The following is a 20,044-nucleotide window of genomic DNA, read 5'->3' on the forward strand; positions in this document are numbered from 1 at the left end:
TATGATTGCAGCGTTTATTTGCATAAGTTGGCAGCTGAAGGAAGAGATTGATGTGACACGGTGTGTTAGGAAGGTCAGGCTCATGGAGGTGCAAGTGTTGCGTTCCACCCACAATGTAAATTTACATTCAGTTGTTTCAATAACCGATTGATACCTGATTATTTGTGGTTTAATTAGTAACCGTATTCTACCTTTAACTTCACCAGTGTGATGACCTGCTGTAGTTAAGACGTTTTGTACCACTCTAATTTGTAAACCTTTGATTATTGTTTTGCTGGTTTCATAATTGTTCGGTGGAATATAGATGCAAAGAATAATGATCATTGTTACTGTATTGTCCAACACGACCTATATCTTATTTATTTGTCACACAAAGTGGAGCAAGAACTGCCGTGGTAGTTTGACTTAGTCTTTGTTGTATTTGTGCATTGATACCTATATTAAGCCTGATCAACAAAGTATCTCTGACCATCTGGGCCCCAGACGCCAGGCACAAGCGCACATGCATGCACACACAGCTCCGGAGCGCTTCGTTTGGGGATGTGCAGGGACATGATTGTCAACAATAAGGCAAAGTGGATTGGATGTGTGTTAAAGTAAATGGATGGACAAGTCGGGCCCGAAAAGAGCACGAAGTGGCACAGTGACAAACTTCTTGTGGAGCACTCGCATTAGGAAGACGATCCCCGTTGTGTAACCTGGCACTTGAGGCACGGTGAAGATGGATGGAGGAGTGTGTGTGTGTGTGTGTGTGCGTGTGTGTGTGTGTGTGTGTGTGAGGGTATTTATGTGTCTTGACGTCCTAGTTGCGACAGCACGTCATTTTAGGGTATAACCGATGATGCTGGGTAGAGGGCTTAAGTCCTTTGAAGAGACTATCTTTAAGGATTAACTAAAAGTGAATAACTAAACACAAACTTGCGAAACTTGCTTGTAGGCCTTGTGATGTTTGTTGCTGTTCAGGGGAAGGAGTACTGAAACATGCCGGGTAAACCTCTTGGTCTCATCGTCAGTCCGTGTGGTGTTTCTAGATGAAAACTAGCAGAACGTACATAGCAATCCGTAGGCATAATTAAAGTGGGTTTGTGTAGTTTGTTTGAATATTTACAATTCAAGTATCCGTCTCATGTCCTTTCTACTTGTCACCGGAGCTTACTGGCTACATTCAAACATTCATATGCAGTCTCCTTCTTATTTCCTTAATCTGCTACCTGCTCTGCAGCAGATTAATCCGGGATACTTATTGGTACATGTAAATTGCAGTTTACAAAAAAAAAAAAGCCACAACAAAGCTGGAAGAGACTGAACAAGCAATAGATAAAAAATGAGAACAGGAGCAGCAGGGGTTTCAGCGAGTTGGAAAGCGTCCAGTCGATGGGTGAGCCAGGCCCGTGCGGCAGGAAACATCACATCCAGCTGCTATCACATTCACGCAGCGTACGCAGCTTCCACTGGCCTATATGGCCTCCGCCATTTTTTCTCTGGTGCCGACCTACATCCCCCGCTGACACACGCGGGACACGCAAACGCACACGCGGGCACGAGCAGCCCCAGCCGTGCCGTGACATGACAGCGGCTAATGAAGCGTGGCAGCGAGCTAGCCTGCACACTGGCCAGCCTGGTCTGCCTGTCTGGCTTTCTGGCCTCCATTATCCCTACCATCACGCCAACGGAGCCCACTCTCATGTTTGGAAACAAAACGAAACGACGATTGGCTTTACTGCCTCTCCTCCCTCCTCTTTATCCCTTTATTTTGCCTCCGATCTCGTCCGGGACAAAAGGAGAAGGAGACAGCTCATGCATGCCATCTCTTATCCCTCCGAGGGCGCTCCGTGTGATGTGGCACTGGTAAATAGAAGCGACTGTGGGTGTATGTGTTGTCGAAACTGCCCTGAAATTTTTAAGGCCGAGCAAACTAGTCGAACCTGACTGCATAGCTGTGGCACAGCACGATGACTCTGAGAATTTCCTCACTCTTCGCAGAGATCCTGTGAGGTTAATCAGTAGCAGGAATCACTGAGTCAAACATCCAGCGGCCGGGAACAAGACACCTCACGAGTGCTGCGTCCATTGCTATGGAGATACCCCCAAGGATTGGTCATGTGATCCAGACTCGGGCATCTGATCCGAGCTGAAAGTGCCTCCGTAGGGTTGTGGTATCATCACGTGTAATACGGGGTCAAAGGTCACACTGTAGGTGTGTAAGAATGGATGGGAAATCCATAAACTATGGGATGAAACAGTTAATGTGATGTAATGAAACTAAAATCACTTTCTGATGACTAAATACCCCCTTAAATCTAGAAATTAACAGTCCTTTAAACGTATGAAAAAATCCCCACTCACTGTTTACCCTGGCAACACACACCCACACTACTACAACACAGCTTCTTGAAAAGGCCGGTTTTACCTCTCAGTCTTTCACATTGTTTACCTTCGGCAGTAACATGAAAGCACATTCCTCCATCCTCATTCCACTGTGACAATATTCACTTAGAGCAAATTATGACTTACACAATGTTGTTTTTTTGTTTTTTTAAAAAAGTGTCCATGTGACCAGGAGTAAGAATTCTTGCCTCTTGTATTTCTGGGTGTGTGTCTGTTTGTGTCCGGTCCACGTTGACTCGGTGTGTTTACACATTCAACATTCCAGCCTTTCCTGTGGCACTTTAATTGGTCATTTCAAATCACTCTCTCTGCTTTCCATTTTTTTTTTTCTTTTCATGCTCCATATCTCTCTCTGTCATCTGGTCTTGGTCCCATTTGGGAAGCTGTTTTGCTTCCCTGTTGGAACTTACACAATACTTCTTTCGTAATTAGTGTACCGGTCAGGCCTGTAAAGTCTTTGCACGGGAGCTCAAAAATCATATATGTGTTAGCAACAGTAATTTATTTTATTTTTTATTTATTTTCATTTTTGCAGACCGAAAACTTTTTAACTGGCCTCCTATATCCTATATCCATAAAAAAAAGGTTATATTTTTCCGTTGTTATTATACTGTTAGTCACCAGCTGGGATGCTCATTGATTCTCATAAGCAACTCCAACAATACCAACTGTAGTTCTGTTATTCCACAAGACTTTTGCGTATCATTTGTTACAGCCTCTGTGTTACTGTGAAATGTTTTTAGCTGCAGTGGAGATAGTTAGCATGCAGCTAGGGCCTTTCCCTCTCATTAGTTCACAGCTATCTGCCATCAGCATATTAGTCTTCCTGGAGTCGACTTTACTGCCACAACGCTGTAAGTTATACTCAGCAGAAACGGAGGGGAAGAGCGAGAGAAGCGGGAGAGGGAGGGAAAATTTGAGATTTTTGGTGGTGGGAGAGGTACGACGATAGCCCTGGGAGAGAGAGACGATCCCACGGCGGAATTGGGAGAGAGACGATAAGGCCAGAGTGAGAATGCGGGAGAAAGGCCAAGATAGAGACGGAGCGCAAAGAACAGGAAAGGACAGCAGAAACCTCAGGAGAGAAACTGAGATAGACAAAGATAAAAAGCAAGAACGAGGGAGGGGGGGAGGAGGGGAGGCGAGGCAAGGAGAGGAGGGAAAGTGAGGGAAGATGGAGGGAGAAGATAGATGGCTCTCTGCAGACTTGCGCAGTGTGCTGGGTAATGCTAGGTCACCGGGGGACTAATCTCTACTGATGCTGCAGAGCTGAAGCAGTGGAATGATAATGGCCCGTTTGTGTTTGTGTGTGCGGGGAGGCGTCCGTGTGTTTGCGAGGCTTTGCATATTCAAGTGCGTGAAAAGATAACATGTTTTCATTTCTAAGGTACCACTTTTTTTGTCTCCTTTTGTCTCCTGCTACGTTTAGACCAGCACACGCAAACAAACAAACACATAAACGTGTACATATGCGCACACATTACCCCTCCTCGATGCCTTATGCCCTGTAGGACTGAGTCACCCGTCTGCTGCATAACTGTGAACACTGTTCGTCTGTTGTGTCTGAGAACACTGTTCGGCTGTTGTGTCTCTTCCTGCAGCATGATCATGGGTGTGTGTGTGTGTGTGTGTGTATGTTTTTCCCCCACACATCATCCCCGATTAGGTGGGGCTTACTGAGCTCTGGACACATTAAAGACTTCCAGCATGCCAACTCTACATGCCTGTCTCATACCCAATCTTTTAGTTTGACAGCAGTGGTAATGTAGTAACAGAGGAGCGTGGGGCTGAGGTTGGATAATACTTTATCCAGTCCAAATACAGTATCATTATCCAGGCGGTATCCAATCTCATTTAGCTTTCAACTTTTACAAGAAACACATTTACAAATGGCAATCAGCTGTCGTTGGCAAAGAAGTCACAAAGGCTACAGATTTTATTGGTGGCCACTAAACGAATCTGCGTTGATATGACCGTGACACACCAAGTGACACACCGGTGTCAGTCCATCAGTGAGCGCCCGTTGCCCTAGTTTTTCTGGCGTGTCCCATACTGTAGGATCTAGTTGGAGCCCTGTCGCTTCAACATGTTGAATCGGTGACAAATTGAGCCAGTGAGAGGCATCACTCTGACTGGTTCAGAGTATAGAGCCAGTGCACGAGAAAAAAAAAAAAGTGACAAAACTAAACAAAATGACCGAAGGGAATACAAAGCTCTTCTCATTTTACACCTTGATCTAATCTGAACATTCAAAAATCAGAATATTTTCATGCTCATCGTGATAACATATATACATATTTTAATTTAGAATTAAAAAACTTTAAACCAACTGTACAATGGCTTGTAGCTCTTCCTAGCTTTCTAGACTTCTAGTTCATAGTAGCTCTTCCTATTTTCTAGCCTCCTAGCTAATAGTAGCTCTTCCTAGCTTTAAAGTCTCCTAGCTAATAGTACCTCTTTCAGTCTTTCTAGCCTCTTAGCTAATAGTAGCTCTTTTTAGCTCTCTAGCCTCCTAGCTAATAGCAGCTCGTCTTAGCTTTCTAGCCTCCTAGCTAATAGCAGCTCGTCTTAGCTTTCTAGCCTCCTAGCTAATAGCAGCTCGTCTGAGCTTTCTAGCCTCCTAGCTAATAGTAGCTCTTCCTGTTTCCCAGTGTTTCGCAGTGGTGCAGAATTTGTGTGCTGGCAGGCAGTACACTAGTCTTTGCTGTTCAAGTGCAACTTTCTGGCTCAGACCCAGGCAACTTGAGGTGACAGACATTGAACAGGTGGAATTTTTGACAGATTACAGTCTGCAACATGACAGCAGCACATTAACCAACGAACTCAAGTTACATAATTAGCATCATCTGTCACAGCTAATATAAACTAAGCTATAATTGACAGTCTGCAATGAAAGCTAAAAGAAACCGGATGTGTTTTGCAGACCAGAACCCAAGTTTTTAATTTCAGATTCAGATAAAGGAAACTTTATTTGACCCTAGTGTGCAATTAAGGGCGCACGGAGCAGGTAACAACGAAAAAAGCATGAGAGGAAAAGCTCAGTTAAAATAATTAAGTAACATACAATGAACAGATTGGAATAAATATGTGCATAAAATAAATGGAAAAACCCTGGTGACAAGTAGTGCAATAACTAAATATTATTTACATTATATACATTTGGGTGTAAATTTGGCAATGAGGCAGGTAGAGTACGGTGTGCAAAATGGCACTGAGGCGTTCACCTTCAGTCCACAGCAGAAGTCCGGTAGATTTGTTTTTATGGAGCGATGTTTGTTGGTTTTGGCACATATCTCCGGGCTTGGTGTTATCTGAAATTTGTCTGGAAACAACAGCACTTATATTATGCAAACACTCTGGCTGATGTGAGAGAAAGATACAATAGTGAGTTGTCGGTAAAGGTTCTCAGTTCTATCCTCGGCTGAAACAAAGGTGAATGGACTGGTTGGCTTCCTTGAAGACATTTTAAAACGGGAACGGGAAAAACGGGATCAAAACTAATTCTTCCAGTGTGTCTGGACATAATCACTGTTTATGTGAGTTACAGGTCAGCACTACCCACCAGTCCTTTAGAACTGAAGAAACAACTTGGATATTTGGTCCAATTATGTTTGTTTTAGCTTTTTTTTCTGGATAACAGTGAGTTTTTAAGCAGAACTCATGTACGATAACTTACATTAAATGTGGATAAAGTCACATGGTATCTATACTGTACTAGAACTGAAATCAAATATTGACAGAAAATGAACAACAATTTCAAGTTGTAGTAAACAAAGAAGAAATGTAATCTGTGACATCTGAATATCTCTGAGTTTTACGCTCAATCTAAATGAATCTGTACAGAGTTTAAACATATTTTGACACATGAATCGAATCTGGAAGGACAACACACGCAGGTCATTATTTTTAATGAGACTTTTACCACCAGTGCACAACGCTGTTAAAGTCCCTGGTCCTGAGTTTACCCTGTACTATGAGCAAAATAAAGCTCTGACTCCAGACACACTGGTATGTTAATGAGCTGACATTTAACTCATATTATAAAGTATTTCTGGGAACACCGTTGACTCGAAGCTGAATTGACACTGGAGAGTGTTCACTGTGTATTTTGGTTTGTTTTAATGAATGCAGGTGGAGAAGTGCTAGTGGGTTGTGGGTGTTGCATTCGTGATCTGTGTGCGGCATGTTGCGCGTGTCTGTTTGTGTTCTTGTGTTTATTAAATAGATGCAACTGAGCCCGTGTTCTGGGACCTTAGTGAGCATCAGTGGGGCGTATATGCTGTATGTACACACTGGATGGGCATTGGTGTGGAGACTCGGGAGGCGAGTGTCACAGCCTCATGTGACTTCTGCTGGAATTCAAGGCTGGGTTCATCTTCTCCGTCCACCGATGTGTCGGTGAGTCTACGGCCGGGAGCAGGAGCTGTGTTCTCTGGTCGTCCATCCTGCCCTCTCTCCTGTCCTATGGAATTAAGCTCAAGCCTGGCAACTAACAAGAGATGGGGTCTGGCTTTGTGTGTGCTCCGCTTGCGCCACAGGGCCCTCCGAAACAGGTAGAGATGAGATAAGATAAGATAAGATAAGATAAGATAAGATAAGATAAGATAAGATAAGGATTGACAAGCCTAATAGGCAAGACTGTGAATTCTCATTTTTTTTTTTGCTAAGACAAAGTTCCAGGTTTGCAGTCTGTAACTTAATCAGGTCGTCCCAAGTCTGCAGAGGTGGACAGGTGGACAGAGGGTGGCACAGGTTGGTTGGATCGACAAGTTTGATTGGCTAAATAATTTTTTCTTATATCTGTGGATTGGCGCCAGTGCTGTGGTGGTTTTGTTTTATTGTAACCATGTTTTAGTAGGAAGTCTAAAAATACAGTACGTGGCTTTCGTTTGTTCTCAGACCACAGATGGGGAAGATGGTACTGACAAACAAAGATTGTGAGCTGTGCAGTGGTAGCAGACTGACAGGGATATGAACTGCATCTGCAGTGCACAGAGGGAGATCATTCATCAGTAACTTTCAGAATTTCTAGTCATGCCGTGTTAAAGTTAGTTAAAAATCTTCCTAAATAATTTTTAAAGTTGCGAAATCTGGCGTGATATTCATTTTTGGACTATAGGTTGAACCGAACATTTGAAGACGTTGTCTTGGACACAGTGTGAATATTGCAAAAGCAATATAATAATAAATAATGAAGTACAGATTTGAAGTTGTAAAATTAGTTTAGGTCTCAATCCATTTACAATGACAGATTATGAAAAAACATGTTATACAAGTTTAAATCTGTACAGGCTTAGTTAGGGTTAGAGTTACCCTAAAACCCTGCATTCATCCTAAAACAGTTTTGTTGCACAAGATAAAGATTTGCGGTTTTGTTCCAGAGGGATGTAAACATTATTTTAGCAAACCTCTCTTCTAAACTGAAGGTGGTGTTCAGCGTCCGTCCCTGCTCTGCTTTGTGTTTGGTGGTTTTAATCTAGTGAAACCATGATTGTATTTGAGTCCCTGGAACTGATTAACTTTCATTTCATTTCATGGGGTGAGGATATGTCATCCCAGAGAGAGTGTGATGATCTCTGCTGTTTGTGAGACATCCTTTTGATGTTCATGTGTGAATATCGTCAAGACAGAGCGCCACAGTTTCTCAGATAAGTTATTCTAATCAAACTGTCACGAAGAAGAGTAATTCAATCCAGTGGAGATCTCTGTATGTTTTCCATGCACTAGAATGCCCTGTGATGCTGGTTGGGAAAAATAAAACCAAAACAAATATCTATCCACATTGAACCTATAAATAAAACAAACAAAATGGTCTCTTTATTGATACCCTTCTAAGGCAAACCTACACAAATAGATGTGTTATTAAAGGTGCCATCCTCTTTGATTGGCAGTCATTAATAGAAATAGTTTCGAGCCGGCTTCTGAAAACTCATAACGTTGTGTTACTTTTCAGGATTATTGTTAATTAGCTCATGACGGGGACCCTTTGCTATCGATGAAAACCCCGTGGGAGTGGGTGTGGAGGCTGTGCAATCAGAGACAGTATCAAGTTCAGTCATTTATTAATACAGAGGATTAAATTCCTAATACCTGAATAATCTCAGTCGTCTTTGTGATTTTTTCCCCCACCCACATGAAATGAATATACGACCAAAACCGTGCACTGCTTCTAAGCTGGAGTGGAGGAACTTATGGCGATATAGCACTAACTGCTGTAGCTGTCACCAGTTTAATTATTAAATATGTTGAAAGGATTTACATGTGGTCGGTTGGAGGCGGCTGATGAATATGCTTATGTTACATAATGATATACCGAACATTGCACATTGTCTCTGTGCCTGTACCGCGCTGTGCGCCTGCAGTGTGTCCATATTAACATTTTACATACATGCGAGTGGCTGCTTGTGATTCCCTCAGTTGCCGTGGGCCGATGTATCTTCCACAGTAAGAGGCTTTGTAGCTGGCTGACGTCAAAGGAATGTATAAATACAGAATGCAGTGAATGAGTGCACTATAGAGAGAGGACATGTAAGTGCACAGCACAAAGGTAAAATAGATGCAGCTCAGTATGGAAGATACTGTATGTGCATTGCGATGAAGGCCCTTGGCAAAATATCTCATGGACAATGAGTTTCAGCAATTCGAGTGCGTAAGATGAAATAAATAACTCACGGACACATAAGGACTGAATGTATTTTATTGTGGGTTTTTGATGTGTTTGTCTTGGTGATTAGCACCTGTCCTGTGAAAACAGACACATCAGTTGAAAAGTTTGTGCAGCAGTTTTAGAGGTGCAGTCTGTTTGTATGTTTTCAAATCTTGTTTCCCAAGGCCTGAAAACTATTTTAAACGTCCCGGGAGAGACCATTAGAATAATTGGAGAGGGGCGTAGCAAATATTTGTAGATTGTAAATAACTGGTATGTGTGACCGCTGGGTATATAAAGCCTTTTAAAGGAGGCTGACGAAAGAACTGGTATTTTCAATGCATGAATTTGTTTACTTATGTGATTTGCCAGGATATTGTGTGGTGGATCTGAGGAGGTAACTCACCTGTGCAGTGGTTGGGCTTAGGCTGTAATTAGTAGCAGCCTATAAAAGGGAGCCTGTGCACACAGACAAGGGGAGTGACTGATTGGTGGGGCCCCAAAGTGCAGCAGTTATGGTTTTTCCCCTTTTGTATAAGTGCTTTTATATTATGAATTATACCGGTGAAAACAGCTGGTTGGTCTGCACCTCATCAGAGTCTCCAGGCCGTGATGAATGTGTGTATTCTGACTTACCGCGGCTTTTAGGAAAATGCACACATACACAAAAGCGTAGGATTATAAATGCTCTGTCTTGGCGTTTGTGTGTAGGAAGTATACAGTTGATTTCATGCAAACCATGTCACTTCACTTGGAATGTTTTGTGTACACAAGTGCACATACTGCATATGCAACCCCCACCAGCCATATACAGCAGTGTTCCTGCTTTCCAATGCAAATTTTATTCTAAGTCACAGCGTTTTCCATGCAGTCACAGATACACGGCTCGCTGCTGCAACTTTAGTTTAGTGCACTAACGTCACTGTGTTGCCTGCTATAGGGCTTTTGTATAGATTCCTCTCATTGGCTTTTGTCGGCTGTCGTCTTTGTGCGTGTTTGGATTTGTGTCTGTGCACTTACGTGTAGAGAATGCATCCATATCTAGCATAGAGCTCAGTCAATGTAGTACAGTGTGTGGTCTTGCATCCATCGGCTGCCTGTGGGGAATTTCAGCAACAGTCAATTCACTCCTCTGTAAATTGGTGTGACTTGAACCCCGTAGCGCAAAACGGAGTTTCCAGTGTTTATTTATAGGATGCTCCAGTGTTTAGTTTTAACATGGAGAGCTACACAAAACGGCAGTCCCTTCATGGCTGTTGTAACCAAATATGGCTGAAGTTATAGCCACTTAGCTGGTCTTTTCATTCAGTGTGACCTGCAGTACAATAAGTGAGGACGGAAGCAACAGGATGTGTGCCTGTTAATGAAATTATATTTACTTCTGCGAAATGCATAGATTCAACCATTCAACCGGGTTGTGTGCTTTTGACATTTTACCACGGTGTTTACGAGGCTACTTTATCGATTCGTGTTGTAAGAAAATATAATCATTGCAGCAGCTCTGGGAAGAATGAGCGAACGTAAACAGGAAGCACCGATCTCCACGAAAAGCATATAATTAAAACAACTGACAAACAACCTCTTTAAAAAAAATAAAATAATCAATATTTAACTGCATGAGCAAACAAACTTTATATTTGCTAATCTAATAATGCCAATGTACAATTGAGGAGTTTGTGAAATCTCTGACTTAATTGTGAAGCTTACTGTATATTCCTTCTGAAAATATCAGTTAAAATGGGAACTTGAATTAAATAGTCAGGTTACCTTTCACAACACAACTGCTAGTTTGACACCTTATCTCTGCTTGACGCTACATTAGGCGCTACTAGCATAACCCAGCAAACCTGACTCTCTGACAGAACTGGCTACTTTCAGAAACTGCAGAAAAGCCTGATTGTGTTGCATTCATTGCCAGAGGAACAATGCTAAACAGGATGAGTGCTTTTTTCAAGTGCTATCTGCCACAAGGCCGATTTCTGCCTCAGAAAGTCGGGCGTACCTCTCTTCTAACTGAAATCTAAAGTAATTATAACACTTCTCATTGCTGTCCCACTTCTATATGTGAACATGGTGTAGCTTGTCCATTTGTACTGGAATGTGTTAAAACCAGATGTGAAGGCATTCCCACACCCAGCGTCCGACTTCTCAGCATAACAATGTGCGTTGATGTGAAGTCTTAGCAGGTGGAAATCCCTCTAAAGCCAAAACAGAGTGAGACAGTGTCTGATTGCATCAAACTGAACGCACCACACTGCATGTGTAGCCGGTGGTGAAACAGGACCTTGCAGTGCCAGATTGTGCAGCTAGAGACTGTGATGTGGGGGCAGCGCAGCCAGTGACGTCAGGCTGCATCCTGAAAATAGCGGCGCGATCTAAGTTCTGCACGCAGACAGATCCTCCGGAGGAGAGAGGAGAGAATGAGTCAGCTGTCTTGCCGACACGGGCCAAGATGCAGAAAGTAAAAAAGATGAACGATGAATCAATCAGAGGGAGACACGCCGCCATCGGGATGGATAAGCAGAGCTGAAGGACACCCGCGGTCTGAAAACCCACGCCTTAACGTTGAGCGTGGAGGACGATGCTCTTGTTGCTAAGGAATACCTGTTACCTTGGTGATAATGAGATATAGTTAAGGATGCGTCATCAAGTTTGAACTGGAGAGTGGTCAACTGCTGTGATGTGTTAGCAGTGATGTGTGACACTATTGACTTAACAAGCGGGGTCTCAGGAGACACACAGAGGAATTAAACAGACAAAGAATATCTTGATGGCAGTTTAGTTATGTTTTGCAGAGGTGACAGAAGCGAGCAGCAGTGCCTGAATGTACAATTACTCAATGCAAGAGTTCTGCGTTCAAAAGTTAACTTGAGTAAAACTGCACAAGTACTAAAGAGCAATAGTATTATCCAGAATGGTCTCATAGGATTATAGCTATAAAGGCTTCAGGTGATTTTAAATTCATATTAGCAGCTTAATATATAATAATATATAAATAATATGTTGGTTATTTATATATTGTCATGATATTATATTATTAAGATGTTGTAGTTTGTATTAATATCCAGAAATCACTGTTGATCAGAAGCTTAACATCATAGCTCCCTGGATAAACTGGAAGTATTGAAGTATCTCAAAATTGCACTTAAGTTCACTGCTTGAGTTCATAATTTCTTTCAACCACAAATGTTAAATGTGACAACAATTATTTTTGAATTCATGCTGACGCAATACGCATGAACTAGCAACCCCCTATGTAAGGCTGGATGGGAAGACGAGCTGAGAAAGATGCTATTTTTGGATAAACACAATGAGTTGAAATGCTGTGCAGACCCTTAAGATGGCTCCTCAAACATTTTCTCACAGCTACGGGGACTGATTAGTTCCTAATGGCGAGAGAATCTCCAGAGCTCAAAGCGATGACTCAACAGACTGGACGATCGAAACGGTATCTGCAGCAGCCGGGTCTAAAGCTCACGGCTGCGATTAGAGGTTTTTTAGTATTTTTACATAAAGTGTCTTACTGCGTCATGTGTTTGACTGAGGTGGTAAAAGTGGATTGTGCTCTCACGTCTCCAGATTCTACGGCAGCTGAGCTCCCCATAGCCAACAAAACCTAAATCTACTAAAAGGCTCGTCACCTTGGTGACTGCTTGCAGCCTTAATTCGTCTCTTTATGTTTTTTTGTGTGTGAGTAGAAAACAGATTGACGCAGGCAGATCTCCAGCCATGCAACACCGAACACGCATTTGTGCATGTAAGTCATTTTGCCAAATGAAACGCAATCCTCGAATAAACAGTTTGAGCCAATCAGTCATCAGTCCATTGAAGAGAACAGGTGAAGTGTTTGTTTAACAGCTAAAGGAAATACACAAGCAGTGGATTCCTTCCCCACCCTTCTCCAATTATCAGATTTAGAGCATCAGAAATGTTACATTTCCCCCTCGGAGTAAAGTTTTGAAGGCTGACGAGCTCTGATCAAAGATTTCTGTTTTTCATATCCGTTGCTTCAAATTTGGTTGACGAGCGTTGAGAGTTTTTTTTTTTTTGTGTCACTGACTCATAAGGCCGCTGTTTACTCTATAATTTACAGTTTTGGGTTGGCAGAAGTAGAAATGTCTTTCAAATCTCTCTCCAGTGGAGAAAATTGACTTGTATTTCAAACTGAAGCAATGGTTTCGTATCCCGTATCCTGACTGAATCTAAGGACGGGTCTAAGGTAAACGTGTATAATACATTGTAGACATAACAATAATGGACACGGCTAAAACGTTCACTGTGACTGAACATTCAAGCCAGTTTCACTCTCTGCTGACTGAGTTTTATAACACTGATTCATTTGAAGCCCCCCTCTGCTCACAAAGGCTTGGATATCCTGGTTTAAGATCGGGGTTTAACGTGGGCTGTATCACATTCAAGACTAGCAGTCTGAAGACCATTAGCAGTCTCTCAAGTCTTCTCATGCTGATAGTGCCTCACTGCAGTTCTTAACTGCCCGCGCTGTAACTCACGGTGGCTGCTCCTTCCTTCCTTCCTGTTCCATTACAACCTGCAATTTATCAAACCGACCCCCTGTCACAAAGTAACAACAATAACTGTTGTCGTGTTTTGTGGACAAATATTTTGATGAAAGCGGGATAAACTCACTGACAAAACATAGTGCGTTTCCTGTAGAAGTTAACTCATATTTGACAGATACATTTTAATAATGTGAAGCTGCAGTAGTGGGAACCGTTTCTTGTTTATTGTCTGTTGATAATGAGACATCCTGCATTTATTTCTTCATATCTGATCAGGAATGTCACCAGTTGGTCTTAATTTAAATATATAAATGACAGTGACCCCTAATACTCTGTCTGATAGCTACGTAGTAAGTAAACATTAATGTTGACCTGTCTCACTCCAATGATCATGCTCTTAATAAGCATTTGTTTTGTATGAAAGTGAAGCCAGGTAACTGCAGTGCAGACAGTGGATTCTTTCGGATGTGGATCAAGTGCTCTGTTGATATCAAAATGTTTGTTTATAGGTTAAATCTAGAAAAGGTTTTTACCTCTACACTGGCAATACTTTCGGCGCTGCCCTGGGAAGTCGGCGATTTAGAACAACAAATCTGTTCAGACACATTTAAAGAGGAAGGAGGAATTTACTGGCAGGAAAAAGGTGTTTTATGATTGGATAGGAATCCAGTCTTCAGTACCATCTCAGTGTCTTTCAACAACGTGGACTTGGTCAGATGAAATAATTTCCTTCTTTCGTGTTCTCCACGTCCCCGAGGACAGCATTGCATTTCCACTGCACTGGATACTAGACAGTAGCATGAAGACCGTCCTTTCTGTAGACCGGGGCAAAAACAAACAAACTTGGAGCTAATCACATCATTCTGTGTGCGACCTGCTGTTGATATTGTCTCTGAAGAACGTCAGATCCATAACGCATGAACAGAAATGTAACACCAGGACTGCAGATGCCGTCGCGGGGCGTGAGAGTGGAAAGACTGTGCGTTCCTACTTGGGCACGCACGCTTGGGTGAGGGCGTGAAGAAGCAGCCTGGACATGTCTGCACACATAACGAGATGTTGTGGGATGGAAGGCACATTCTGCAGTTATTTACCTCCACGCTACGAGGTTAGAGGCCGGAAGATTCCTGCCTCAACCTGCGCACCACAGTCTGATGGACTGGAACAGCGACGCCATTAAAACATTCACGCACGTTTCCACAAACACGCTCTCGTCATACTGATTATCAAGATGAGTGTTTATCCAGCCCTCACACACCTTTACAAAGGTAGGGTCATTCTGTCCAACCTGTTAATGTGTGAGTGGGATGATCTCTGGTTAGAGTCATGGTTGAAAGTGAGTCTTTATAGTACTATGACACACACATGCACAAAAAAAAACAGGGACCAGGATTTATCATATAGCATTTTAACTATTTGAACAGATTGAAAATAATACGAATATTTGAGTGATCACAGATTTGAAAGCTAAACGGAATTTGTTTTTATTTCCATATTTCTTGTAACACGTAATGTGTTTAAGTAAAAGAAAAAAAAAACTTATTTTTTATGTTAAACTTTCCAAAATGAGTATTTGTTAATTAAAAAATTGTGAAGAAGGACGTAAATTGGAAATCAGAATAAAGCCAGAATAACATTTTAAGAAGAGAAACGTAGGAATGAAGGAGCTGCTGTTTCTAAGTGGAGAAGAGTCGGTGGATGAGGAGCAAATTGGTTCTTCTGGTGTTTCAATTAGTGCTAATTAGTGGAGTAAATTGATTAGTGCACCTTTAACCAGTGGGGGGAAATAATCACAGCTGATTGGTTGGCATGGAGCCCTGCTCACTATCTCAATATTCTAACATTCTTAGTCACAGACTTAAAATACCAGTGGAGGCGCTTTGGTTTCATATCTTTTTTTTTTTTTTTTTACATTTTAAGCAATCAAATATAAAGAAAATATAAAGAAAAGTGTTTCATGTTTGAAGGTAATGGCCTGAGTTCAGCGTTGTTAGTGCTGATGCTTCCCACTTGCTCAGCATTGAGGATCTATGCCCCTGTTTTTCAGACTCATTGAAGGTGTGTGTGATAGATGTTATGGTTTCTCCGGGCTGCCTCCGTCTCTGTTTTCCTCTGTTTGTGTCTCCATTTTGTTCTGACCGGTCTTGTCACCCTCCTTCTCTCTTTCTGCCTCTGGTTTCCTCTCCTTTCTCGTGTTTGTCTGCTCCTTCGCTCTCACTGCACTGTACCTGTCTCCTAAATTTGTTCTTCCTCGTCGTGTCTCTCTCTCTACCTCTTGCTGTTTATCTTTTTTTTTCCCTCCTCTCTTTTCTCGCCTAGTTCCGAGTCTCTCCCTCTTTCTGTCACTTTCCCGTGTCTTCCCTTGCTTTTTATTCCGCGGCCGTGTCTCCTCTGCCCGTCTTTCAGACTGTGGCGTCTGTGCTGTCTTAATGTTTTTACTGCTCGGCTCGGGTCCAGAAAGTTATGGTGGGGCTAAGTGTTCGTACAGCCAACGACAAGATGAGCCGTATAAAAGCACCGGGCTTATAGATGTGATGTATGACACCCTACGTGACTGCTTTGGTAAAGAAGCAGCACCCTGCTGCAAGGACACAGCCCTCAGAGATGTGTGTGTGTGTGTGTGTGTGTGTGCGCGTGAGTTGTAAAATTGCAATGAAATCTCAATGCCAAGTTAGCATAGCTGACGTCTTCAGCTGCTGCATCATGTGTGTGTGTGTGTGTGTGTGTGTGTGTGTGTGTGTGTGTGTGCCGCGTTAACGCTTTGAGCCCTGGATCCCCACCATCACCACCACCGCCGCCGCCGCCCCACCCCCGCCTCTCTCTACAGTTGCCATGGCAACGCACCGAGCGGCTCCATCATGTGTCTGCGCCTGTGACCGCGATTTTATAACAGCTCACAGGCTCCGGCTTTGTGTGTGTATACGTCTTTCTTCTTCTTCTTTTTTTTTTTTTTTCCTCTTAATTTAGCGTTTGCCAGCCCTGCGAGGAGACACCGAGTACAAAGTGTTTGTTGACCTCTTGTAGCCTTTGCTTTGTTGTCTGATTCGGTCTCACGGAGACGCAGTTGAAACACGGTTTTCTGTTTTCCTGAGGTGGAGTTTCGACGGAGCCACGTCGAGGAAACGTCACGTTGGATTGATCGAAGATGTCGTCCTAAAGACGGAGCCGTCCCGTTTCTCGTTGCGTACATGTTTATACGTCAAACGTGGTCATACTGGAAGCTCGCGGGGTGGCCGAGTGCGCAACAATCATGTGAGACAATGGAAAAGGGCTTGACAGTGACACACTGAGCTGCTCCTTTATCCTTTACAGAGCTTCGCAGTTTCAGCTGCCTCTCATTTCAAACGTTTTGGCTCACTGTCGCTGCTTCGTGGTGTTTTTTTTTTTTTCGGTCGTAGCAAGCAGCAGTTTTTATTGGAAAATACCAAATGCCAAAGTGCAGCATTTAGCAGCTAAAGGGTCAGATGTTTCCCTCAGGAGTTCTTGGAGGCCAAAAACAGAGAGTGAATATTGGACTCGCATTCATTCGGTGGTCAGAAACATGACTCGTTACAAATAATAATTTAGCTCGGTAACAGCTTGGAAACAAGCAGCTTGATTTAGTTTTGTTAAATCCGTACGCTCAGACCACACCGAGCTCTCAGGCTCACCTTAGTAATGGACCGGGAGCTAATGAGACCGCACCAGACCACGCGTATGAGATGCGGTCTGCCTGAAGAGCCATGTGATGGTTTCGCGGAGACTTGGGACAAGCGGCAAAGTGGCAGCTCGGCTAAAATAGGAAAGGTTACAAGCATGTTCCCGAAGCCTCCACAAATAGCCACGTGTGCCGCCGCCGCCGCTTCCTCGAGCAAAACCCTGAGCCCCCTGCCTGATCAATCATCGCACGTCGTCCCGGATAAGAGTGCCAGCTAAATGCTCAGATGGTAGTCAGGCCAGGACAGAGAGCCAGCCTGTGCTCTGCAGCCTATTTAGTGTTTTCCCCCCCTCATGGGCTCAGCTCCGTTTCAGACAATGGAAGGAAAGTGGAACGAGGCTGGTAACAGAAAGCCCTGGAAATAGACTGGGAAAAGCAAACTTTGTGATAGTTTTACATACTCTAGTAATATATTTCTCCAGGACTGAAAATAGCTTCTTCTTCGTCTTTTTCTGATTTTGGATGGTGTCCGTTTTCTGCTGATTCATGTCTGAGGTGTTGGGTGGGTGTGGATTGGCTCGACTTGACTGTTTTTGAGCCGTAAAAATAATTTCTGTCTTTCTACCAACTGGAGTTATGCACCGGGTCGTATTTCGATAGGAGACTGTATGATAAATCTATTTAATTGCACAGTAATACATGTCAAGCTTATTATTTTTATGGCATATATGCCATATTTTTTAAAAGCACAATATCACAGTCAAGCCTGAAAACTTCAACGTACAGACTTGACTAAATTTAAAGATAATCTTGTCGCTGTCACATTTCTAATCTGTTCAGTAATGCCTCGTTACGTGAAGGCCGCTTCTTGTTGTGTTTGTGTTGTCATAGTTTCATTAGCAAATAAAAGTCACTGTGCCTGGGTTGCCAGAGTAATAAGATTTTTGTTGTTTGGCTTGTTTTTTGGACCGATATTCACTTTTCAGACATTTTTTAGTTTATATTTTATTCACAAACGAACGGATGCCTTACTCGACACGCGGAAAGTGCTTTAATAAACATCATTTTATTGCCAAGCTGCTGTTCGTTTTAGCTTGTTTCCACATTCCGTGTCCTTGATCTCTTCTTCCCGAGCAACACCAGTGGTTTACTTCTTCCAAACTGTGACACCCAGTACGTCAGTAACTGAGCTTTTTTCTTCTTACAGGAAAGACTTGTCTGAGACAGTGAATGTAAAAGCTTTCATGAACTTGGCCCTGATTCTGGTCACTGATGCACATTTCAAGAGCCGACATTTGCACTATATATATATATATATATATATATATATATAAATATATATATATATATATATATATATATATATATATGAAAAGTTATTGTTTTGGTATTAGTCATCTGCACTTAAAGCTCAGTCTTTGGTCGCGCTCGACGTGAGTCACTGCTAGAAGCACCAAGAAATTGTGAAGAAGAAAGTCCTAACTCTCGGCCCACTGTTGCGTTCACAGGCCTGAGACCCAGCAGAAAGCCCCGGTGAGTGCCCCTCCTCCCCCGCCGCCCCCTCCACCTCCCCCTGAGCCGGCAGGGCCCCCGGAGCCGGAGGAGGAGATCCTGGGCTCCGACGATGAGGAGCAGGAGGATCCCGCGGACTACTGCAAAGGTCAGAGCGCACGCAAACACGCACACGTACGCCGCTGCAGACATCTGTCCCTGCCCGTTACTTCCACCCTCGACATATGTCGTACAGGACTCGACAATGGCTGCCCTGTCCTACGCCGTCTCTTCTCCGTGTCTGTGTCTGTATTTGCTCCTCCTCCCTCATTCCTCCCTCCGTCTGGACAGGATTGGCAGTCGGCGTATGTACAGCCTTGCGTGTCTCAGAAGCGTTTCAAGGTTGTTTTGTTGCAGTAGTCTAGTTTCCAGCAGTGGCTGGCCATTATAAAGGCACTTCCAGTGCATTCATTACAGCGCAGCCACATTTCAAAAGGATGCGCTGCTCTGTAAATAAAAAAAAAGAAAACAGAGGCTTTCATATGCGTAGGAAAAAGTAGTAAAACATGTTTAAATTTTTTATGCCGCTGCAATCAGTGATGTGTTTTGATCATGTGCCAAAGAGAAGCGCTCGTTCTGATGGCTTTGTGTTGGCTCGTGTTTTGGATAAAGCAAATCATCTTCTGTTCTTTTCTCTTGAAAAGAAGTGATTCGCTTGTCTTGCCTCTTAATTCTTAACCTGTCAAGAATTTTAAAACATTCTGCCCTGCCCCTCAGCAAAAGTGCATATGTGGCATATTAATCGTGCTCTAATGATTAACAGTAGCGGTTAACTAGCATAAATCCTGAGCTAGATGAGAAGTCAAAGTTTTTCTTGTTTTTGTTCTCGTGTTCTTTTGTTTTCATCACTGTACTGATCTGAATTCGCTCGGGCTGCAGAACAGCTGTCGTGTCATGTTCAAATGATTCACACAGAAAAAATCGTGAGGCTTTGTGCTTTTGAGCAATGCTCACTGGAAAAACTCTTTCTCACATTCTCTGTCCGCTACGCTTTCCCTACTCACTGATCGATTATTCTTCAGATTAGTTTTGTGATCAGTGCGTCATTATTTATCCAAATCCAAGGTCTTATTTTTTCAGGAGAACAGTCTAAAAGCTGAGACATATTTTCCGTCATATATGATTAAGAAAATATTTGGCATTTTTACTTGAACGATTTGCTGAGTTACATTCAGTTAACATGTTATTAGCGACAGCTAACTAAAGGAATCCTGTACTGTACAACAGCCCTGTAATAAAGTAGTATAACCTTCAGAAACATCTGGATTCAACTGCACCAAATCTTCCAAAGACAATTTCAAT

The 20,044-nt window shown here is 42.8% G+C and overlaps 1 protein-coding gene across 1 annotated transcript in view; it reads left to right on the forward strand.

Moving 5' to 3' along the window:
- Positions 1-20,044, forward strand: part of LOC125014393 (SRSF protein kinase 2-like) — a 63,355-nt gene that overhangs the window by 23,226 nt on the left and 20,085 nt on the right. Inside the window, exon 3 of the mRNA XM_047595389.1 lies at positions 18,700-18,851. Coding sequence (XP_047451345.1) covers positions 18,700-18,851 — 152 coding nt within the window. The remainder of the gene's footprint in view (positions 1-18,699; positions 18,852-20,044) is intronic.

Source organism: Mugil cephalus, chromosome 10, assembly GCF_022458985.1.
Source record: "Mugil cephalus isolate CIBA_MC_2020 chromosome 10, CIBA_Mcephalus_1.1, whole genome shotgun sequence".
Taxonomy (NCBI): Eukaryota; Metazoa; Chordata; class Actinopteri; order Mugiliformes; family Mugilidae; genus Mugil; species Mugil cephalus.